Raw genomic sequence first — 25,775 nt, forward strand, 5'->3', positions numbered from 1 at the left:
CACAGGGTCTATGAATTTATGGCATAGTCACGAAAAATTTGAAATAGGAGAATGTAAAATCTAAGTTCCACTGTATTAGGGCTTTTTCGTGTTCCATGCAGACATTAAGTGTGGGATGGTGGGGGACAGTTGTGCTAAAGTCTCTGTGCACACTGTAAATAATCTTGTTTTCACTATTTCTATGAGAGTGATATGTAGGGGGTTGTAAAATATTCTTAGATCCAACATTTAAGTGGGTTCCAAAAACTTTCTAAATGGGTTGTGGTGGGATAGTTTTCATTCATCTTAAAGAGAGACACTCTCCAGTGGGCCAAACAAACTTGAGGCCATTCATGCTGCCTTTCTTTTTCCCTGTTCTTTATTTATTTAATTTTCTTTGCGTGCATTTTCATCGTAATGATGGCTTTTGCAAACGTCAGACTTAATACTATTGTTATATTTATACTTATAAAATACACTATATTCTGTAGCTGTTGCTTCTTATGTCTATTTTTTTACATTTATCACATTACAACTGATATGCTAATGCCTCATGTTACAATCACTATCTTAAAATTCATTGAAAGAATATAAAATTTTTTCTATTAGCAGAGATTTTAATTTTGTTTTAAAAACAATTCCTGTGTACATTCTTAGAGAGTTTGGTAGCTTGTTATACCAAATCAAACCACTGATATATGGACTTCAATCAGTCATTTCTAACATTGTTCTGTTACGGAAATAGTTAAACTTTGTTCTAGTTTTGTGGTCGTGTACATCACTGTCCTCGATGGCTTCTGTTGGTTGACTTATAAAAAATACAACTATTTTGAAGATGTACAGAGAATATTCTGCCAGATATTCGTGCTGCAATAGCACTTCATGACATGAATCTCTATGTCCCATCCCATGTATAAGTCTTATTGGTCTTTTCTGTAGTAGTAGTAGTAGTAGTAGTAGTAGTAGTAGTATTCTTTTTAAATGTACATCAGCTGCACAGTCCCATAGTTCAATTCCGTAATTGAGAAAGGGGTAAAGTGTTCCATAATATACTAATTTCAGTGCTTGGCTAGGAACTATCTTTGCGAACTGGCTGAAGAGATATGTGGCACTACTGACTTTTCTGCATACATAATTAATGTGGTATATCCACCGCAAATATTCATCAACATATACACCCAGGAATTTACAGTTACCATTTTCTGTTGCAGAGATATTAAACACACTATTCATATTGTTGTGATGAGAACTGCCTGTTTTGAATGTCAGTAGTTGAGATTTGGTGGCATTCACCTTGAGTCCCTGATCATTGAAGTACTTTGTTATTTCTGTTACACCGCTAGTAGCAAGAGATTCTAGCTCTTTAGATTTGCTCCGATAGAATAAGATTGATGTCATCTGCATAGCTTACAATATGGGAGTTAATGGGTTGTGCAATGTCGTTAATATATAGAAGGAAGAGAAACTGTCCAAATATTGAGCCCTGTGGTACACCTTGTAATACAGGTTCACTGGTGGACTGGGAGTTCATGATTTTATTATCTAGTTTGTATGACAATTTAGTGCTTTGCTTAAGATTCAACAGGTACATGGTTAGAAGATTCATGGCTTGATCCCCAATACTATAAGATTTTAACTTTTTAAGAAGTACCCTATGGTTTACCGTATCAAATGCTCTTGTCAGGCCCAAAAATATACCTGCAGTCAACATTTTCTGGTCCAACAGACAGTAAACTTCATGGATGAACTGTGTAACTGTTGTGGTTGTACTTAGCTCTTTTCTGAAGCCATGCTGCAAATCTACAAGCAGTTTGTTTTGTGAAAAAGACACTTAGCTGAGAAAGGATAATGCTTTCAAATGTCATACTAAAAGTAGGAATTAATGATATTGGTCTATAGTTGGAGACTTCTTCCTTACTTCCCTTTTTATACACTGGTTTCACTACATTAATTTTTAGAACTGTTGGATACATGTTTTCTCTAATGCTGCAAATAATCAGGTGAGTAAGAGCTGTTTGGTATGGGTTCTCACAAACTTTAGAAATATTGTAGGATGGTTTGCATGAGTGATTTGTAAGCAATCTCCCAGTATTCAACCAATGAATCAATGTCTGCCTCCTGCATTACCTATTACTCAGCCATTATATATTTGTTCTATTTCATATACCTACAGATTGTTACACCCAGGTATTTGCATGAATTGGTAGATTCACTGATATTGTAGTCAATAGGATACTACATTTTTATTATTTTGATGTGCACAGTTTTACATTCTGAATGTTTAAAAAAATTTCAGTGTCTACACTAGCTAGAAATCTTGTGAAGATCTGGCTGGATATTTGTACAGCTTTTTTTCAGATGTTACTGCAGTGAACATAACTGCATCATCTGCAAAAAGTATGAGGTGACTGTTAATATCCCCTGCAAAGATCCAACACCCTTACCTGGGGCATATCCAAAGTTACTTCTATATCTGTTGATCTCCCTCCATCCAGTGTAACTTGCTGAATCATCCCCGCCAAAAATCCTCAGTCCACTCAGATCTTGCTTGATACTCCATAAATTCATACCTCAGATAATAAGCATAAATGGAGTACTGAGTTAAATTCTTTTCAGAAATTCAGAAATATTTTATCATCTGACTGCATCATACCAGGCTTTCAGTATGTCACATAAGAAAAGTGTGAGTTGGGTTTCACATAATCGATGTATCCAGAATCCATACTGCGTGGCATGAAAGTCATAATGTTTGAGCTCAGATTATATGTACCAAATTCTACAGCATATGGATGTGAAGGATATTGGAAGAAAGCTCAGTGAATCACTTCCTTATTGTAAACAGGTGTGATTTGTGCTTTCTTCCACCTATTCGGCAAGTTTTTTGCTTGAACGCTCTATAGTAGATTACAGTTCAGAGGTGCTAGCTCAGCCACACATTCATTATGGAACCTGATAGTAATTCCAGTGGGTCCTGGAACATTGTTCATTTGTAACTACTCCAGTTCTTCCTCAATTCCACTGACACTAATCTTATCCTACTCATCTTTTAAATGGTACGGGAATGAAACTGGAGCAATTCTCATGTTTTTTTGTTTGTAAAAGAACATTTGAAAATGGAGTTACACATTTCTGCTTTTGCTTGCTACTCAGAATTTCAGCTCTGTTTTGTCTAAGAGTGTTTAGATACTTAACTTTACGTATAACAAGAATTTTTTTCGATAAAAGTTCTGTAGACAGTATTGTAGTCAGATAGTCATATAAGGCTTCATTGCTCTCTTGTCAGCTAAAGGCGTTTCATTTAGTATCTCCCTATTAGTCCTATGTTTTCTTTTACACATATTAGAAAGTAGTCTCTGTTTCTTAAGAAGTTTCTTTATGGTGACTAACAAAAGGTTCCTCCTATCATGAACTACTCTACCATGTACATACCTGTCCAGTGCATGGTCAACTATTCTTTTTGGCTTCAGTCATAGTTACCATACATGCTCCTGTTCTGAGCTAACTGTTTTATGTAGTTTGTTGAACATACAGTTCTTTGTGCGCCTTTTGAGTTTGCATGTTTGTTGCAGTAACTTCTGTGAAATCAGAGTCTCTAATGACAAGTAACTGTTGATACATCTGTTGTCAGCAGCAAAAATTAATTCTTTTTTAAGACATTGTTGATCTTGCTCTTAGACAATAGTGAGAATTACACAGATTTCAGTATTGCCACAGTAAGGTAATTTTCTGTTTTGTGGGGCTGAGCTTGTTATTTCACAGTTAATGCAGATTGCTTTGTTTCCATATTTTTGAGATTCTACATAGGCTTTACACAGTATGGTGTAGATAAGGACTCTTCTTGTCTTTTGACACAATGGAAATTGACCACTGTCCATAAACAGATGGAAGTTGTGTTGGTGTAGTTGACAGACTTTTGGCTACTGCTCAAAGCTATGGCAACATTGGGGCACCAGAAATGATACCTAAGGCATCGTTGGTGCTGTTGGAATACCATGGTGACGCATTTGTTGCTGTGACTCCAGATACTTAGCATTCGATTGGTCTCCTTTTCACTCAAGACCAAGTGGCAGAATATGGTGGGTTTGCGTGTGTCTGGGCAGAAGGTGAAAGTGAGAACTGGCTCCTTAGATGGTTTGTTGAAACCTGAAGTGAACAGCAATGGAATCCCAAATTAAGATTGGAATTTATCGGAAGGATGGGTTAGTCACCGATGGGCAGCATATTTATTGCACCAAAGAATTGGATAATATCTAATGAATATAATAGAAAGAAACATTTCACATGGGAAAAATATGTTAAAAAAAAGACGCTGTGACTTACGAAACAAGAAAGTGCTGATGATACACAATAAAAAAACACACACACAAATTTCAAGCTTTTGCAACCCACTGTTGCTTCATCAGGAAAGAGGGAAGGAGAGGGAAAGACGAAAGGATGTGGGTTTTAAGGGAGAGGGTAAGGAGAGACATATGTCGGCTTGTGTATGTATATGTGTGGATGGATATGTGTGTGTGAGAGCGAGTGTATACATGTCCCTTTTTGCTGCTAAGGTAAGTCTTCCCACTCCTGGGATTGGAATGACTCCTTACCCTCTCCCTTAAAACCCACATCCTTTCGTCTTTCCCTCTCCTTCCCTCTTTCCTGATGAAGCAACTGTGGGTTGCGAAAGCTTGAAGCTTGTGCGTGCGTGCGCGTTTTATTGTTTCTATCTACCAGCGCTTTCTCGTTTGGTAAGTCACAGCATCTTTGTTTTTTAATATAATATCTAATGAGGTTATCATGGTTTCTGAATGTGAATTAATCTGGACAAAGTTAAGCATCAAAGGTCAGTGATAGAGTACTTCAGAAAGAACTTTTACAATGTCAGTAATCTTCCTTAGCATGCTGTTGTAGTAGTGGGTGACTTCAACTTGCCAGGTATGGATTAGAAGAATCATTCCATCAAACATGGTGCTAGAGAGGTATTTGCATGACTTTATTCTGAATGTCCAGTCCAAAAATTACTCAGAGGTGGTAGTTAGAGCATGAACTTGTGAAGGTGACATCATAGACGCCCTAGCAACAAACAAACCTGATAATTTTGGAAAACATAATTGAAAAAAAACAGTGATCTGATTAGATAATTTGAAATAATAATCAGTATTGATCATAATTTTTTTTACGAAAAAGGCTGATCATTATTTCAACAGACCTAAACGTCTCATATTAGTTAATGTCAAGGAGGGTGTCAGTGATCATAAGGCTGTGATAGTATCTGTGATTGTGGGTGGGACAAGGAAAGTTAAGGAAGATAGGAAGCATGAAGAGAGAAGATCAGACAGAATAGTGTGCTTTGTCATGGGATTATCCAGTCCATGTGGAATGCTAAGAGGTGCTCAACAAACTCCAGTGGCAGATGCTTCATGGAAGGTATTGTGTATTGTCTAGAGATTTACTATTGAGATATTGACAGAGTATTTTCTGGGAAGAGTCTGACAGCAATTTATTTCTTCACAAATATGTGTCGTGAAATGACCTCAATGAAAAAAATTCCAGAAATGAGCGCTAATACGGAGCATGCCAACAATCGTTCTTCCCACACGCTGTTCGCATATGTGACGGGGAATGGGGGATTAGTTAGTGGTACCAGAGGTACCATCTGCCACTCCATGAGGTGGTTTTGAAGTTTTGATTTAGTTGTAGAGATACTTTGGTAATCATCACTGCTACAACTGCCTCTTAGTCACTGATAACAGTTTCAATGTTGATGTCCTCAAAGAGGTAAGGTCTATTTGTTGCCATTAGATCTAATATATATCCAACATAAGATGGATTCCAAACCATGTGTTCTGGGTAGTTTTCAGAAAAGGCATTTAATAATGTTTCAAAGGATCTCTCTTCATGACCACCATTAACAAAACTATAACTATCCCTTTTTCTAATCTCTCTTCCCTTGTGGTCTTCAGTCCTGAGACTGGTTTGATGCAGCTCTCCATGCTACTCTATCCTATGCAAGCTTCTTCATCTCCCAGTACCTACTGCAACCTACATCCTTCTGAATCTGCTTAGTGTATTCATCTCTTGGTCTCCCTCTGATTTTTACCCTCCACGCTACCCTCCAATACTAAATTGGTGATCCCTTGATGCCTCAGAACATGTCCTACCAACCATTCCCTTCTTCTGGTCAAGTTGTGCCACAAACTTCTCTTCTCCCCAATCCTATTCAATACTTCTTCATTAGTTACGTGATCTACCCATCTAATCTTCAGCATTCTTCTGTAGCACCACATTTCGAAAGCGGCTGCACGCCATACAAATGCTTTCAGAAATGACTTCCTGACAGTTAAATCTACACTCAATGATAACAAATTTCTCTTCTGATGATTGAACTCTCTTCCAGTGATTGCTGTATAACTGGGAAATATATATTAGCTGCACTGAGGTTTTCTCAAAAGTTTTCAGTTTAATCAGGAAGTGATGCAAGGATCCAATTAATTGTATGCCCATCCCTGACCTTACAAAGATAGCACTCTCATATTGTTCATTAAACTGTTCTAATACCATCTTCATCCCTTCAATTCTTGGTCTTCAGTTTACCGTTCTGTGTGTTTCTTGTAAGGCTAAAATGTCCCATAAATGTTGTTTGCACATGTCTGATAGTAAAAACAATCTCTTTCAAACAGTTGTCCTATATTTCACGAAGTCATCAAAATTACTGGTTTTTAGAAGGACCAATTGTGTTTGTCATCTTTCTCAGATGTTTCCCCAGTGGTGGAAGAATTATCTAGCTAATGACACTATTCAGTGTTCTCAGGGTAAGTGTGAATTTGTTCTTAATACAACTGTCATTTATGAAGGTTTTTGCATGCATCCCGTGTCTTAGGTTCAAACTCTAATCAGTTCCAGGATTTTTTAATGTCACTTCTTTTAACTCTGGCAGTCCTCCACATATATGAAATTTTACAGTATTTGGGATTCCACATTAAACTGCAGGTCTCCATGTTATATTTTCCCAACTGTTTGAAACATTCCACAAAATGAGGAATCAGACTGTATACATTGTGACTGGTTTTATTTCTAGGTGTACAATTATGTGAATTACATTTTCATGAACAGACAGACAGGCAGCTGTCTGTCTTCCTCAGGTCCTGAGAATGATGACTTAAATTGATCAGCATCCTCATAAAGCACAGACACAGTGGGTGTGAAACTTCCTGGCAGATTAAAACTGCGTGCCCGACCGAGACTCGAACTCGGGACCCCCAGGCTGTGGCTAAGCCATGTCTCTGCTATATCCTTTCTTTCAGGAGTGCCAGTTCTGCAAGGTTCGCAGAAGAGCTTCTGTAAAGTTTGGAAGGTAGGAGACGAGATACTGGCAGAAGTAAAGCTGTGAGTACCGGGCTTGAGTCGTGCTTCGGTAGCTCAGATGGTAGAGCACTTGCCCGCGAAAGGCAAAGGTCCCGAGTTCGAGTCTCGGTCGGGCACACAGTTTTAATCTGCCAGGAAGTTTCATATCAGCGCACACTCCGCTGCCGAGTGAAAATCTCATTCTGGAAACAGTGAGTGTGTTTGCCACAGCAGGTGCAGAATGCCAGCAAATTGTGATCTGTACTTCTAGACCCTCAACTCTCATCAGTTGACACACAAACCCACTGTGACAGAAACTTACATACCTGTGAAAGAACCATATCTGACTGGTTGTCCATAGGCTTCAGAACCACAGCTATGATGATTATCAAAGGAATTTAGTGATCTCAGTTAGTAAACCCTGTAAGAACACAGCGAAGAGCAGAGAACAAAGTTAACATGTCAGCTGTCCTGTGACTCCATGCTGTCCTCTGACAAAACACACAAATATATCCATCCTCAGGTCTTCATCAAAAATCTAACTATTATTAACAGTACAAGGTGTGGCAGCTCTGAGAATGCTTGGTGTTCTTAAAATACCCTGTTAGTGTGGGCAATATTACATCAGACAAATAGTACGCAATGTGAAAAAATGCAGTAAAGGACATGTCAGGCTGTACACTACCCCAAAAAAGTTTGGTAAGGCTTAATATATTTTGGAAATGGTTATAGGTTCAAATTTAAACGCAGCCCCTTTACTGTTTATCGCTCAAACAGTTTTTTGGGATAGTGTAATCAAAGTAAGAATTAATGTTTGTTTGCATGTTCATCCTCTGCAGCGGCTGTTAAAACCAATTATCATTGGTTTCTCTTTCTTAAGCTTACTAAAATTAATTAAAGAGAATTTTACACCAGACACATTTTGTTTTCATTTACAAAGCATCTTCTGTGGTTATTGTGTAAATATGGGTACATATGTTCGTACATTTTGGTTGTTATAGATTCAAGCAGTATTCCTTAGCGTGTTCTTTGTTAGTGGAGACAGAGATAGAAATTTCATTGTACATAAACACTTGGCATGTTTTTGGATTTTTGCACATTCTCTGAAACTGCACTGGTGTTCCTTGCACTTCACCTCACTTTTGGAAACAGAACTGCAGTTACATGTACCAACACTAGTCACAGTATTAGTATTTATGTTTGTTCACTTGTTTTCATGAAAGTTGTGGGTGTTGTCAACCTGTGACTTTTTTTTAATAATGTATAATAATTTGTGTGCGTGTGTGCATGCGTGTGATATGTCCCATATGTTCACCATGGATGTGAGTGGAAAGGAGGAGAGGGGGGTGGAGAAAAGAGGGATGACAGTTGTGGTTTCAATTTTGGGAGGATAGTAGTCATAGGAAAGAGACTGAGAGGAGACAGCAGAGTGTATGGGCCCTCTCTAGGTGTTGGTCATATGTATTTGTATATTTAATGTAATATTAAGTGTTCAATTAGTTGAGTGTGTGGTTGGTCTGATCATTTATAAGTTGTTTCTTTTCTGTCATGGTTTCCTGAATGTGGTAATTTCTCCCTAAGGTGAGGTGTTTTTTTGTTTTTGTGTGTCCTTATGATTTCCACAACTGTGTTTCTAGTGGTAATTTTAGATTTGTATTGGTGTAAGTGTTTTGCAAAAGTTAAATGATTTGTCCTATATTTATATGTTCGTCATACACTGCCAGAAAAAAATAATATAATGTTTTAGAGGTTTCCAGATCAATCAAGATTTATTGTTGCAACAGTGTGTATGGAGTACATGAAATGATTAAATTTACATATCACTAGCACAAGCAGTTTTAAAGTACCAGGTACAGACCTGTACTCAAATACCTATTTTAGTACATAATGTAGTGTCCACGGGTGGCAATACGGATGGGGACTCTCATCCAGTCAGTTGTACAGGTAGCAAATACTGCCCTGAGACTTGTTAGTCCACACCTGCTTGACATGTTCACATAGTTCTGTAAGTGTTGTTGGTTGACATGTTGCACAAGTCACTTCTTGTCCCATCGTATCCCACACATGCTAAATTTGAGACATGTCTGGAGATCTTGCTGGCCACAGAATTTGCCATGTCTCACAGAGCACATTGAGTTTCATGAGCAGTGGGTGAGTGAGGATTATCCTGTTGGAACAAAACATCATTTCCCTTTTCGAAGAATGACAAAAGAACAGGTCTAACATCATTCTGCTTGCACAGAGTGCTGGTTAGCGTCTTCTCCAGAATGTGAAACAGAGTTGTAGCTTACCACACCCCACGCCAGAAGGCCTGGGATGGGGCTAGGGTGTTTCGGATGAATGCACTTTGAGAGACAGTGCTCAGCAAGTATATGTCGAACGTGCAAACAACCATCACTTGTGTGCTAGCAGAATCTGCTTTCATCGCTGAAGACCACGGTGTGCCGTGCCATCTTCCAAGTGATCCTGTGATGGTACCAGTCGAGCCATGCATATCGATGCTGTTGCATGTGTGGGAGATGGGCTAGAGTTGTTGGTGCCCAAAGTCCCACTACTGGAACTGTTTAACAACAGTTCATGCTGACACATCTGGGCTCACAAGTCCTCTTATCTGTGCTGTGGCACCTGTATGATCGGTTGCCGCTGCCCTTACAGTAAGGCGGTTGTGTCGGGAATCTGTGCTGCGTGGATGTCAGGAACGTTATACACAGGTGTGAGAATGTTCACATGATCACTGATATCAGCATTGTTGAAAAACTGATGCAGCACATCCAACTTGTGTGGTCATTCTCCATAAAGACCAATCCGCTGCTTGGAAGGCCCCAATTTGACTCCTTTCAAATGTGCTCATGTGGCTGTAAGAGGCAAGAGTGTATCTTAGTGGCATGTTTTGCTACTTGCTTTGCGTATTTGCACCACAGTGAGCCTTTTGGCTGTGAGCATTCTCTGTTACAGGGTAGACACAGTTGGCTCTGTGGTAGCTGTGCCACTACACTATCAGTTAGCAGACAATGTTGAAGTCATATCAGTAAATTTACTATCCAACAGGCAGCACACGCCATCATCCGATCAAAATTTATTGTGTGTGTGTGGGGGGGGGGGGGGGGGGGGGGGGGCGGTGCCTGCTTTGAAAGTTTGGGTGCTGTGATGTCTGATGTAAAATGCCTCTTGTTATTAGTTTTTTGTTTAAGCCAGATGCGGTTGTTCGTTCTGAATCTTCATGGTAATGTGTAAGAAATTTAACTGCCTATTATGCTCCTTTTCTGATGTAAAGTGTGTGTTCTCATGAACAGAATTTGTCAATATAGAACTGGTGAATTTTACTGCTTGATCCATCTATTGGCACAAGATGTCATCCATGTATCTAATCCAGTACAAGATGTTGTACATATTTGGCACAATTGTGTTAAAGATGACCTGTTCTACATGGTTCATAAACATCATTGCTATGGTTTCAGACACTGGGATCCCACTGTAATCCTTCACTTTGTACATAAAATTCATTATTGAAATGGAACTAGGTCTATTCTGTTTATTATCTCTGGCGGCTCAATTGTTTCTTTGACGTATTCATGTGGAAGTGTACTGTGTGTCTTGAGATCTTGGTCTGTGAAGTTCACTGTTTTGGTTTGTTTGGATAGATGTTCTCTACATCAAATGACAGGAGGGTGACTGTGTCTCGAACTTGTGTGTGTTTTATGTACTGAGGCAATTGCGTGGTGTTTCTTATAGCTCTGTCCTCCTATAATTTGTAGTTACCCGGTAAGATTTTTAACATCTCTGTTGCAAGAGGAATGTGGTATTGTTACATTGTATTGTTTCATTTTCCTTTCATCATGTTGTATTTAGACCAATATTTGTCTCACTTGTTTCATTTTTTTGTTTTTATGAGAATGCATTTTTGTCTTGACTAAGATTTTCTATTTACTTTTTGTTCGTTTATGTAGTGATGTTGTGGTTCAGAACTTTCCCAGCAGTTCATTTATTTTGTATGAACACAATGTTGGTGAGGTTTACCATTCTTGGATAGAAGGTTTTTAGACTGGATGTAATTTGTGTCCGTGTTAGGTGTTTATTTAGCTTGTAAATTTGAAATCTTTGAATCTTCAGTGGTTTTTTTTCCCCTTTCTGTCACTGAATATGTAAGATTTTCAACCTTGCTAACAAGTTAAGAGAAAACAAAGTATTATTCACAACTGTCATAAGATTAAGATGTGCTTTGCTTATCTCCCCATTTAGGGCTTGCTTTTTGGCATGAAGACCAGGTTTCATTGTATAGTGAAATTTTCTGACCTATTTTAGTTTTTTGTGCACTGGTGAGACTGTTTGTTTTTTTAACTTGTACATTAATGTATTTTGGTACTAATTTGCTAAGCAGATTTCATTAAACTTCATATTTTGCAAAGCTTTACAGAGTTTGAGGTGTATTTGCAAACCTCATTTAGAGGCCACTTAATAGAAAAATTAATTACTTACATATGCCCATTCCCAAGTGACCCACATTCACCCCTAAGATCTCTTTGCAGTTTCTTCCTATAATCACTAATCTTCCTATAATTCCCTCCCAAAGTCTGAAAAGTGCAAAAAGACAAACTGCCAAGTGTGTATGTACAACAAAGCTTCTTTCCAGCTCAACCTCTGCCATCAGAGAAGGAATATGTTAACAAGAGTCAGAAACATCACAAGTAAAGTGCATGCAAAAAATACTGTTTTAATCTATAACAACAGAAGTGTACAAACATATGTATCTGTATTTACAGAATGACCATAGAATGTGCTTTGTTAATAAAAGCGATGTCTGGTATAAAATTCTCTTAAATTGCAGTAAGCTTGAGATCGTAATCTGCAGCTAAGCGTGATGTGGGATCCATCAATTGCAATGTTTAAGCTGGTGCAAAATTGTGAGGAGCAATGTATACCTGTTTATGGTGATACCATGGGAACCAGGTCTATGTAAGTTTTGCAGAGATTAATATCCTTGTACTGGTAGACTAGCATGATGAGCTGCAGGAAACCAGTCTTCAGTCTGAAGACAAAACAAAAACAACAAAAAACAGCAAATGGTTTGGAATTGTGAGATGCTACAAGTAACAGTGTAAAGTTAGGAAGTTGTTGAAGTATTGACAACATGGTGCAGTAACACTTAAATATTTGGCTGCTTTATAATTACTACATATGAGCCATATTGAGAGCAGTTTCAGCAAAAGTTTCTTAACTCAGTGAATGTTATCTCATACTTTCATTCAATTTCCCACTAGTAACAACTATCAAATGATGGTGGGCAAATGTTAATTTTTCTTCATTTGTGGTATTGTACTGACAAAATGTTTTTGGTGTGAACTTCATTTTTCAGGTAACACTTTGGTACTGAAACCAGCTGAACAGACACCTCTAACTGCACTATATGTAGCACAGCTAGTAAAGGAAGCAGGTTTTCCACCAGGTGTTGTCAATGTTGTACCTGGTGATGGAAAAACTGGCTCATTCATTGCAGAACACATGGATGTGGACAAAGTGGCCTTCACGGGTTCTACTGAGGTAATTTTGTTCGTTTATTCACCGAGCATTAATCTTCAAATGATACACCATAATGCAGTGAAAATAAATAGTTAAAAGAAAAAAAAGTTCAAAATCTCTCTCTCTCTCTCTCTCTCTCTCTCTCTCTCTCTCTCTCTCTCTCTCTCACACACACACACACACACACACACACACACACACACACACACACACACACACACACACACACACACACAAGATAAGCACACTTTAAAGAGTTTTTGCCATGGCTTTGTGTCTGAAAAAACCTGTAGAATTGGTTGCAGTAATTACTGTTGCCACTAAAGTTGATGCTTTATCATTTTATTAGTGTTAGTGGCTTTTAACCTTTCCTCATTCTGCATTTAACCTGTTGTTCCTTCCTTGTATTTACTGTTATCTATAACTTTCATTTGTTTGAAATTATTCTGCACCCATTGACAAAGTGCTCTTTAAGGTAGCAGTTTGCCATTCCACATACATCTACCTCCATTTCAGAGCTATTCATTTATTAAATACGTATTTTCCTCATGCACTTCCTTGTGTGGAAAATGCAGTGTATATTTGTTGAATTGTTGAGTTCAGGCACTGTTACCAAATGTTAAAATTTATTAACTTTTGTGGGCACTAATGCATGTCCCTCATTAAAGATGTTTAATACATGCACAATTAAGAGCAGAGTACACTGTCTGACAAAAAGTATGAGTCATCCAGAAGATTTACCTGATCAACAATGTAACTTCGTACATGTATGCACTGATTCAAGTGATCAGAGTTGCAATTCTCTATGGCAAGTAGTACGGCTACTAGAATGCATTGCTGGTGTTCCTGTATAGTATTGTTACAAAGCTCTCCAGACGATGAAAAATAGATGAAATATATGATCAGATAAAAGAAATTATTCAGGTAGTGAAGGGAGACGAAAATTTAATAGTCATGGGTGACTGGAATTTCAGAGTAGGAAAAGGGAGAGAAGGCAACATAGTGAGTGAATATGGATAGGGGAAGAGAAATGAGAGAGGAAGCCGTCTGGTAGAATTTTGCACAGAGCATAGCTAACACTTGGTTCAAGGATCATAAAAGAAGGTTGTATACATGGAAGACTCCTGGAGATACTAGAAGGTATCAGATAGATTATATAATGGTAAAACACAGATTTAGGAACCAAGTTTTAAATTGTAAGAAATTTCCAGGGGCAGATGTGGACTCTGACCACAATCTATTGGTTATGAACTGTAGATTAAAACTGAAGAAACTGCAAAAGGTGGGAATTTAAGGAGATGGCACCTGGATAAAATGACTAAACCAGAGGTTGTACAGAGTTTCAGGGAGAGCATAAGGGAACAATTGACAGGAATGGGGGAAAGAAATACAATAGAAGAAGAATGAGTAGCATTGAGGGATGAAGTAATGAAGGCAGCAGAGGATCAAGTAGGTAAAAAGACGAGGGCTATTAGAAATCCTTGGGGAACAGAAGAAATATTGAATTTAATTGATGAAAGGAGAATATATAAAAATGCAGTAAATGAAGCAGGCAATAAGGAATACAAACGTCTCAAAAACTGAGATTGACAGGAAGTGCAAAATGGCTAAGCAGGGATGGCTGGAGGATAAATGTAACTATGCAGAGGCTTATCTCACTATGGGTAAGATAGATACTGTCTACAGGAAAATTAAAGAGACCTTTGGAGAAGAGAGAGCTACTTGTATGAATATCAAGAGCTCAGATGGAAACCCAGTTCTAAGCAAAGAAGAGAAAGCAGAAAGGTGGAAGGAGTATATAGAGGGTCTATACAAGGGCGATGTACTTGAGGACAATATTATGGAAATGGAAGAGGATGTAGATGAAGACGAAATGGGAGATACGATACTGCGTGTAGAGTTTGACAGAGCACTGAAAGACCTGAGTAGAAACAAGGCCCCCGGAGTAGACAACATTCCATTGGAACTACTGACAGCCTTGGGAGAGCCAGTCCTGACAAAACTCTACCATCTGGTGAGCAAGATGTATGAGACAGGCAAAATACCCTCAGATTTCAAGAAGAATATAATAATTAAAATCCCAAAGAAAGCAGGTGTTGACAGATGTGAAAATTACCGAACTATCAGTTTAATAAGTCACAGCTGCAAAATACTAACATGAATTCTTTACAGACGAATGAAAAATCTGGTAGAAGCCGACCTCGGCAAAGATCAGTTTGGATTCCGCGGAAATGTTGGAACACGTGAGGCAATACTGACACTACGACTTATCTTAGAAAAAAGATTAAGGAAAGGCAAACATACGTTTCTAGCATTTGTAGACTTAGAGAAAGCTTTTGACAATGTTGGCTGGAATACTCTCTTTCAAATTCTGTTGGTGGCAGGGGTAAAATACAGTGAGCGAAAGGCTATTTATAATTTGTACAGAAACCAGATGGCAGTTAAGAGCTGAGGGACATGAAAGGGAAGCAGTGGTTGGGAAGGGAGTGAGACAGGGTTGTATTCTTTCCCCAATGTTATTCAATCTGTTGATTGAGCAAGCAGTGAAGGAAACAAAAGAAAAATTCGTAGTAGGTATTAAAATCAATGGAGAAGAAATAACAAAATTGAGGTTCGCAGATGACATTGTAATTCTGCCAGGGACAGCAAAGGATTTGGAAGAGCAGTTGAACGGAATGGACAATGTCTTGAAAGGAGGGTATAAGATGATCATCAACAAAAGCAAAACGAGGATAATGGAATGTAGTTGAATTACTTTGGGTGATGCTGAGGGAATTATATTAGGAAATGAGACACGTAAAGGAGTTTTGCTATTTGGGGAGCAAAATAACTGATGCTGGTCGAAGTAGAGAGGATATAAAATGTAGACTGGCAATGGCAAGGAAAGCGTTTCTGAAGAAGAGAAATTTGTTATTAGCACTTCATCGTACAACGCAAGTTCATACTATGAAATTATAGGATACTGTTTTTGACAGTGCTACCAATACAAACACACAATTCAACATTTATGACACAGTAATCCATGGCCTTCTACTTTAAAAAAATACTGATTTTATTGGATCTTGAAGTAATGCACGTAAAAATGTCAACATTTTCAACTGGTGCATATATAACTTCCCTTGGGGGAAAAAGGAGGGATCCACTATGTAACTTTTAACAACAGTTTATTCACAAAACTGATTTTTTTTTTTCATTACAACACCACACAGGTATACTTTTATGTGTATTTTCATTTATTGCACTTAAACTATTCCTTATGTCAGCTTTGAACTGGAAGATCCATACTGTCCCCATTTATCACCTTGAACCTTAAAACATGCAACCCCCCAACCCAACCTAGACCTTGTGCTGCACTACAGGTCATCCTGAACGAAGATATAATCTATTGCACGCTAGTCAAAATTCATACAAGGAAGAAAATTTTGGGGTATGGCACAGTTTAGATTAGTACTTGTTCCATAGATCATGAATACAACACTTCATAATGATTTGGAACATGTCAGATTAATAAAAGGTGTCTCTGCAAGAATTTACATTACACAAAATATTACACGACACATTATATAAAGATTCCAAGACTTACCAAGCGGGAAAGTGCCGGCAGACAGGCACAATGAACAAAACACACACACACACACACACACACACACACACACACACACACAGAATTACTAGCTTTCGCAACCGATGTTTGCTTCTTCAGGAAGGAGAGGGAAAGACGAAAGGATGTGGGTTTTAAGGGAGAGGGTAAGGAGTCATTCCAATCCCAGGAGCGGAAAGACTTACCTTAGGGGGAAAAAAGGATAGGTATATACTCTCGCGCGCGCACACACACACACACACACACACACACACACACACACACACACACTCTTTCCTTTTCCTTCCCTCTTTCCTGACGAAGCAGCCGCCGGTTGCGAAAGCTCAAATTCTGTGTGTGTGTTTTATTCATTGTGCCTATCTACCGGCGCTTTCCCGCTTGGTAAGTCTTGGAATCTTTGTTTTTAATTTATTTTTCCCATGTGGAAGTTTCTTTCTATTTTATTTACATCATCATTCATTTGAACCCAACAATTAGGTTTGTAATTGTCTCTGTTGCATTTCGAAATCTTCTCTATCATCTTACTTTCTCTTTTTGTTTGTACAAGTAGTTTCACTTTATATTCATCTTCCCTTTTTCCGTAATCTACCATACATTTTATCCTGCCTAATTATACTCAATAATACGTAATTTACTTCCAAACCATAACCTAAAAATTTTTAACGCTTTCAACATAACCGCTGCTATAAAATCCACTGTTCCAAGTTTACAAACATTTCGTGTAAACTCGTGAATCCTATTTCACAGCTTCAGTTCCTTTCACCCATTAAACAACCATCTCAGCTGTTTCCAACAACTTTCATTTTATTTCCATTCCCGTTTTTTCCCACATAAGCAATCATTTTTTAGCAGCTTCCCACAGGTTTAAACGTTATTATTTCTTCATCAAACAATTGTTAGCCTCATTCTCATAACCTGCCAGTACAAAACCAGTCCTTTGAATACATTTACACGCATATTTTTCGAGATTTTATTTTTTCGGGAAATCTTTTTCGTAACTTTTTTCGAAAACTTCTTTTCGAAATTTTCCTGGATTTCCCCATGCTTCAACGTGTTTTGGAGACAACACAACTACCTAACCTTAGCACCCATTGTTGTTCACCAACCTAAGTTCAGCACAGGATCAACATAGCTCATCTCAAACCAACACTTTTTCGACTTTTTTCACACCTTTATCTCTCCCTATATAAATTTCTATTTATTTTCACTTTAACCTCGTATTACTCTTTCCACCTTCTAATACCATGTCAACCTCACAACATCCCTACAACGACCCCATTAAATTTTATTTACATTCCCTCGCTCGCACGCACACAATCTTGACATACACAGGCACAAACAGATATTTGTAAAGGCAAAGAGTTCGGGCAGAGATGTCAGTCGAGGTGGAAGTACAGAGGCAAAGAAGTTGTTGAAAGACAGGTGAGGTACGAGCGGCGGCAACTTGAAATTAGTGGAGGTTGAGGCCTGGCGGGTATCGAGAAGAGGATATACTGAACGGCAAGTTCCCATCTCCGGAGTTCTGACAGGTTGGTGTTGGTGGGAAGTATCCAGATAACCCGGACTGTGTAACACTGTGCTAAGATGTGCTGGCCGTGCACCAAGGCATGTTTAGCCACAGGGTGATTACTAACAAACACTGTCTGCCTGTGTCCATTCATGCGAATGGACAGTTTGTTGCTGGTCATTCCCACATAGAAAGCGTCACAGTGCAGGCAGGTCAGTTGGTAAATCACGTGGGTGCTTTCACACGTGGCTCTGCCTTCGATCGTGTACACCTTCTGGGTTACAGGACTGGAGTAGGTGGTGGTGGGAGGGTGCATGGGACAGGTTTTACACCGGGGGCGGTTACAAGCGTAGGAGCCAGAGGGTAGGGAAGATGGTTTGGGGATTTCATAGGGAGGAACTAAGAGGTTACGAAGGTTAGATGGACGGCGGAAAGACCCTCTTGGTGGAGTGGGGAGGATTTAATGAAGGATAGATCTCATTTCAGGGCAGGATTTAAGGAAGTCGTATCCCTGCTGGAGAGCCACATTCGGAGTCTGGTCCAGTCCTGGAAAGTACTCTGTCACAAGTGGGGCGCTTCTGTACCAGGTTGGGAGGGTAGTTGCGGGATGCGAAAGCTGTTTTTCAGGTTGTTGGTGTAATGGTTCAAGGATTCAGGACTGGAGCAGATTCGTTTGCCACGAAGACCTAGGCTGTAGGGAATGGACCGTTTGATGTGGAATGGGTGGCAGCTGTCGTAATGGAGGTACTGTTACTTGTTGGTGGGTTTGATGTGGACGGACGTGTGAAGCTGGCCATTGGACAGATGGAGGTCAACATCAAGGAAAGTGGCATGGGATTTGGAGCAGGACCAGATGAATGTGATGGAACCAAAGGAGTTGAGGTTGGAGAGGAAATTCTGGAGTTGTTCTTCACTGTTAGTCCCGATCATGAAGATGTCATCAATAAATCTGTACCAAACTTGGGGTTGGCAGGACTGGGTAACCAAGAAGGCTTCCTCTTAAGCGACCCATAAATAGGTTGGCAAATGAGGGGGCCATCCTGGTACCCATGGCTGTTCCCTTTAATTGTTGGTATGTTTGGCCTTCAAAAGTGAAGAAGTTGTGGGTCAGGATGAAGGATGACAGGATACTTCTCGGGACTGGATCAGACCTTGAATGTGGCTCTCCAGCAGGGATACGACTTCCTCAAATCCTGCCCTGAAATGAGATCCATCCTTCATTAAATCCTCCCAACTCCACCAAGAGTGTCTTTCCGCCGTCCACCTAACCTTCATAACCTCTTGGTTCATCCCTATGAAATCCCCAAACCACCTTTCCTACTCTCTGGATCCTACCCTTGTAACCACCCCCGGTGTAAAACCTGTTCTAAGCACCCTCCCACCACCACCTATTCCAGTCCTGTAACCCGGAAGGTGTACACGATCAAAGGCAGAGCCACATGTGAAAGCACCCACATGATTTACCAACTGACCTGCCTACACTGTGACGCTTTCTTTGTGGGAATGACCAGCACAAACTGACCATTCGCATGAGTGGACACAGGCAGACAGTGTTTGTTGGTAATGAGGATCACCCTGTGGCTAAACATGCCTTGGTGCACGACCAGCACATCTTGGCACAGTGCTACACCGTCCGGGTTATGTGGATACATCCCACTAACACTAACCTATCCGAACTCCGGAGATGGGAACTTGCCCTACAATATATCCTCTCTTCCCGTTATCCACCAAGCCTTAATCTCCGCTAATTAGAAGTTGCCGCCACTCATTCTTCACCTGTCATTCAACATCATCTTTGCCTCTGCACGTCCTCCTCGACTGACATCTCTGCCCAAACTCTTTGCCTTACAATATGTCTGCTTGTGTCTCTATATGTGTGGATGGAGATATATATATATGTGTGTGTGTGTGTGTGTGTGTGTGTGTGTGTGTGTGTTTTATTTTTTTAATTGTCTATATATGTGTATATATGAGCCTTGGATAAATTACCCACATACTATATCCAAAAATTCATCTTATGAGTAGAAGGAATTGCCATTAAGAAATTCTTTTAATTTCCTTTTAAATGATATATGGCTATTTGTCAGACTTCTGATGCTATTAGGTAAGTGACCAAAGACTTTCGTGGCAGCATAATTTACCTCCTCCTGAGCTATAGTTAGATTTAACCTTGAGTAGTGAAGTTCATCCTTTCTCCTAGTATTGTAGCCATGTGCACTGCTATTACTTTTGAATTTGTTTGTATTGTTAATAACAAATTTCATAACTATATATATAGTGAGGCTACAGTGAGGATCTCTAGCTCTTTAAATAAGTGTCTGCATGATGATCTTGGATGAGCTCCAGCAATTATTCTGGTTACATGCTTTTGTGCAATGAACACTCTTTTACTCAATGATGAATTACCCCAGAATATGATGCCATACGAAAACAGAGAATAAAAATAGGCGTATTAAGCTAATTTACTGAGATGTATATCGCCCAAATTTGCGGTGACCCTAATAGCATAAGGAGCTGAACTCAAACATTTCAGCAGATCTTCAGTGGTTTTTTTTTCCAGTTCAGTCCCTCATCAGTGCATACACCTAGAAATTTTGAATATTCTACCTTAGCTACCGATTTCTGACCAAAATCTATATTTATTAATGGTGTAATTCTATTTACTGTGTGGAACTGTATGTACTGTGTTTTGTCAAAGTTTAATGAGAGCCCATTTGCAGAGAACCGCTTAATGATTTTCTGAAAAATGTCGTTTACAATTTCATCAGTTAATTCTTGTCTGTTGGGTGTGATAGCTATACTTCATCGGCAAAAAGTACCAGCTTTGCATATTCGTGAATATAAAGCAGCAAGTCATTAATATATATTAAGAACAGCAGAGGACCCAAGGCCAAACCTCGTGGCACCCCGTTCTTTGATTGTTTCCCAGTTTGAGAAATCACCAATTCTTTTGCATATTATGTGAACTGCTTATTTCAACTTCCTGCATTCTTCCAGTTAGGTATTATTTAAACCATTTGAGCGCTGTCCCATTCATACCACAGTACTTCAGCTTATCTAGAAGTATTCCATGATTTACACAATCAAAAGCCTTTGAGAGATCACAAAAAATCCCAACGGGTGACTTCAGATTACTCAGAGCATTTAATATTTCGTTAGTGAAAGTATATATAGCATTTTCCATTGAAAAACCTTTCTTGAAACCAAACTGACTTTTTGTTAAAACTTTATTTTTACAAAGTTTTGAAGCTGCTCTACAATACATTAATTTTTCAAGAATTTTGGATAAGGCAGTCAGAAGAGAGATTGGGCGGTAGTTGTTGACATCAGACGTATCCCCTTTTTTATGCAGTGGTTTAACAATGGCATACTTCAGTCTATCTGGGAAAACACCCTGCTTCAGAGAGCTACTACATATGTGGCTAAGAATCCCACTTACCTCTTTAAACAAGAGGAGAATGGAATTTTCCTTAATCACTCACAGTGCATTTCACATACATTTACCATCCCTTTCAAATTGCATAACAACTTCTGTGGCACACCGTTCAAGTATTCATTTTGCACTGTTATGCAATACGTTGTGGCTCTTGTAAGCTGGGTGTTCAAAAGCTGTCTTGAATCTTCACCATTATTTCCCCTAGATATCAATGGGACATACAGCAGCCATTAATCAGAATGCAAACTGTGTCCAGAAAATAAAGACTATTACTAGTAATATATTTCAGTGTACATCTGCCAACGTTTCCAGTAATGAAAGCAGGTGAGTGGGCCAAGTTTTAAACTTAGCAACAAATGATCTCACATATGTTCATTTACAAACTTAGGCTCACCTTTCTTTCTCCAGTTCTGCTGTCATTGATATTCTGGATTATTGCTATAGCAAATGACTAAAAACACCGTTCAGATTCCTGTGAACATATCAAATCAGTTAGAATTCATATTCGAAACACACATTGTATTGTGTGGCAACTTATGATTCTCAGCATCACACTATTTATATTTTCAGACTTTTTCTATTAACACTTAATTAAAGCCAAAGGAAGAAATAGTGTACACTGTACTTACTACTGACTGTTTTGTTGAGATCAAATTTCCTCTGTGCATAAGTGCAACTTTTGTATATCTGGTAACAACTGAGGTGTTGTAAATAACAACAACACAGTCGCAGGAGTTACATTGCTAGAGTGCAGAAGGGGATACAAGTGTTAAATTTAACTTTGATATTAAACTACAACATATCACAACTAAAAATCGGTTATTGAAAAGTAGCATTCAGAGAAATCACTGATATAGGAAAGTAGCTGTGTAGCCCATTCCTTCTTCAACCTTCTCCCTCCCTGCAGTCTGCTCCTTTTCTCCCTCACCCCCTTTCCAACAAAACTCTGTCTCCTTTTATACTGCCACTCATGACATTTAATGGTTGGTTCTGCTTAACATAGGGGCATCCATATATGTGTACCTTTTGTTTAGTATTTGCTTTAAGTGTACCTAATGTGAATTTTTTGTGGAAAATAAATAAAAAATATAGTGTGTTGTTGTTGAAATAGCCATCTCTAAGACATGACATTAATCAACAAGACTTACCAAGCGGGAAAGTGCCGCCAGACAGGCACATGAACAAAACACACAAACACACACACAGAATTACGAGCTTTCGTAACTGGCAGTTGCTTCGTCAGGAAAGCTTTCCTGACGAAGCAACTGCCAGTTGCGAAAGCTCGTAATTCTGTGTGTGTGTGTTTGTGTGTTTTGTTCATGTGCCTGTCTGCCGGCGCTTTCCCGCTTGGTAAGTCTTGGAATCTTTGTTTTTAATACATGACATTAATCTGTGCACAAAACCCTCAGAAGTATGTATTACTTATATTCTCTTTTATGTGTGTTCCCATTAGGTCGGGAAGTTAATAAAGCAAGCTGCTGGTCGTACAAACCTAAAGCGAGTAACACTTGAACTAGGTGGAAAGTCACCAAACATTATTTTTGGTGATGCAGATTTGGAATACGCTGTTGAGCAAGCACATTTTGGACTCTTTTTCAATATGGTGAGTGATTTTTGCATTGAAATGCCCTTATATGTTCATATGGTATTCCATATTGTACTTTAGTCTTTCACTTTGTTTCATTTTCATCAGTTTGATGTAATTCTTTCTCTAGATTAAGAAAGACCAACTAAAACCTAAATGGTATTGGCAGTTGAGTGCGAGGCGGAGAGGTGTTGATATAGGATAACTCTGAAACGAAAAGTTGATCATTGAATGTGGTAGTACTTATGTATGACTGAGGTGGCATTACTGTAATATATATCCTTCAGTACATTGTACATTGCAAAACTGTGATCTGTAATGAGTATTTTGAAGTATTTATGAGTAATCGGGTGCTTAGGATGCATCTTATTTTTTAGTTTCTTTTGTATGTAATGCAACAAAACACTTGCTACCCGCATTGCTTCCTGCTCACAAGTGCCTTTAATGTCGTGTGCAGAAAAAAAAATAACTCAGTAAAATTTGCTTCAAAGTTCGTAGCTGTTAATTTAGGTGACAAGCTGTCCCCTTCAAACTGTCAACTGAAGTACATCAGTAAGTGCATTCAGAGAGTACCACACCCATTGGATGCCACATAAAACTACATAATTACCACAGGTAGGGAAAAAAACTAGTGGAAAATCCAGATTGAAATAATGACAGAATTGTAAAAGGGATGTCGAGTAATTGACAGACAGCTAAACTTGAGAGCTTTTGGCCAAAAGGCCTTCTTCTAAGGTAGAAAACACATGTGCATGTACACATTTACACAAGCACAACTCTATCACTCATGATCACTGACTGGCTGCTCAGTCTAGACTAGATGCAGCAACTGTGCTGATGGGAAAAGCAGTTGATGATTGGTAAGGGTATAGGGGTAAGAAGGAAGCTTGGGCAGCAAGGGGGAAGGATAGGGGTGTGGGGAGATGTAGTGCTGCTCATGGGTGCATGCAGGAACATGGTGGGGCAGGGTAGTTGCTGCTGTGTGCAGTTGGATGGTTGGGGGGGGGGGGGGGGGGAGAAGAAGTAGAGAAGGATGAAAAAACTAATAGGTGCATTGGTGGAATAGCTGGCCGTGTTGCGCTAGAGTGGGAGCAGGGAAGGACAGGTGGGTGAAGGACAGGTACAGGCAAAGGTTGAGGGAGAGTTCCTACCAACGCAGTTCGGAAAAGCTAATGTTGATAGGAAGGATCCAAATGATACACACTGTGAAGCAGTCATTGAAGTGAAGCATGTTGTGTAGAGCAGCTGCCCGATGCTCCAGCTTGACCACACTTTGTTGATGACACATTTCTGTGGACAGACAGCTTGATAATGGTCATGACTGGACCTAGAAAGCAGCACAGAGGTTGCAGCTGAGTTGCAGCTCACATGACTGCTTTCACATGTAATCCTGCCTTCTATGGGATAGATGATGCCTGTGAATGGACTGGAGTAAGTTGTGGTAGGAGGCTATATGACACAGGTCTTGCATCTAGGTCTATTGCAGTGAGAATAGTCTTGAGTCAAGAGATTGGAAGCAGGGATGGAGTAGGGACGGACTGTTACATATGTTGGGTGGGTGGCAGAATACCATTGGGGAAGGGATGGGAAGGATATTGTGTTGGCTATTTCTCGTTTTGAAGAATAATGAGTAGTAGTCAAAACTGTGGTAGAGAATGTGATTAGATTACTCTAGTCATTGATGACAGTGAGTCACATTAGGAGTGCTCCTTTTGTAGCGGGACGTTGGGTACATGGGAGGTAGTAGGGGACTACAGAGACAGGGTACAGGAGATCAGTTTCTGTACGGTGTTAGGATAATTCTGGCCTGTAAAGGGCCCAGTGTGATACTTGCTGTATTGGAAGGAGGTGTGCTCATCACAACAGATGAGATGGTCACAGGTGGATGGCTAGGCTGTATGGAAAGGGTGGCAGCTGGCAAAATTGAGGTATTTGCTGGTGACTGGTGGGTTTAATATGGATGGAAGTACTGGTGTAGCCGTCCTTCAGATGGTCAACATTAAGGAAAGTGGTTTGTTGGGTGTAGGAGAATGAGGTGAAGTAAATACAGGAGGAGATATTTAGGTTCTAGATGAATGTGGGATAGTTTCCTCACCCTCTCTCCAGATCATAAAGATGTCATCAGTGACCCTGAGCCACGTAAGGTGTTTCGGATTGTGGGTGGTTAGGAAGGATTCCTATAGATGGCCCTTGAATAGGTTGGCATAGGGCATTGTCATGTGGGTGCCCATTGCTGTACCCTGGGTTTGTTGTAAGTGATACCTTCAAACGAAAAGTAATTGTGGATGAAGATATAGTTGGTCATAGTGAGGATGAGCAGGCTTCTTCAACCTCATACTGTTTCCATGTTGATTTTAGTTCATTTACACCTTTCACTATCAGCCCTACTTCCTCAGGTTTCACCTTTTTTGCCCATACTTCATTCAATCCATTCTTTCTTATGATTTTTGTCCTTGCACATTTTTAGATATTTTTAAATTTTCTTGCATATAGTTTTATGTAGTTTTGTATTTTTCAGCATTTTGTATCCTTCGTCATGGATCGTTGCTTCTTGCTTATGTGCCAATACAGAAAAGTTCCTTATTTCTATCCAGAACCAAATCCCAAAAGTTGCTCCTGCACTGCTGCCTAGCTCATGGAATCCCCTGAATCCTCCTAAATGGCCTTGCCATCAAATTGCTTATCTACACCTGCAGCCCCTCCTTCCACTATGACCTCTGTTTGTTCAAATTCCACCACTCCATAGCCTTCACTAACCTAGTCCTGCAAAACTGTGTAAATTGGGCCCAAGCCTCCTTGTAGTATCTTCTCATCTGTAAAAACC

At 39.4% G+C, this 25,775-nt stretch overlaps 1 protein-coding gene across 1 annotated transcript in view; it reads left to right on the forward strand.

Annotated features, from left to right (window-relative positions):
- The window catches only part of LOC126281446 (aldehyde dehydrogenase, mitochondrial), an 86,780-nt gene that overhangs the window by 39,697 nt on the left and 21,308 nt on the right, over positions 1-25,775 (forward strand). The window contains exons 5-6 of the mRNA XM_049980417.1: positions 12,659-12,843; positions 22,820-22,969. Of these exons, the coding sequence (XP_049836374.1) occupies positions 12,659-12,843; positions 22,820-22,969 (335 nt within the window). The remainder of the gene's footprint in view (positions 1-12,658; positions 12,844-22,819; positions 22,970-25,775) is intronic.

Source organism: Schistocerca gregaria, chromosome 7, assembly GCF_023897955.1.
Source record: "Schistocerca gregaria isolate iqSchGreg1 chromosome 7, iqSchGreg1.2, whole genome shotgun sequence".
Lineage (NCBI taxonomy): Eukaryota > Metazoa > Arthropoda > Insecta > Orthoptera > Acrididae > Schistocerca > Schistocerca gregaria.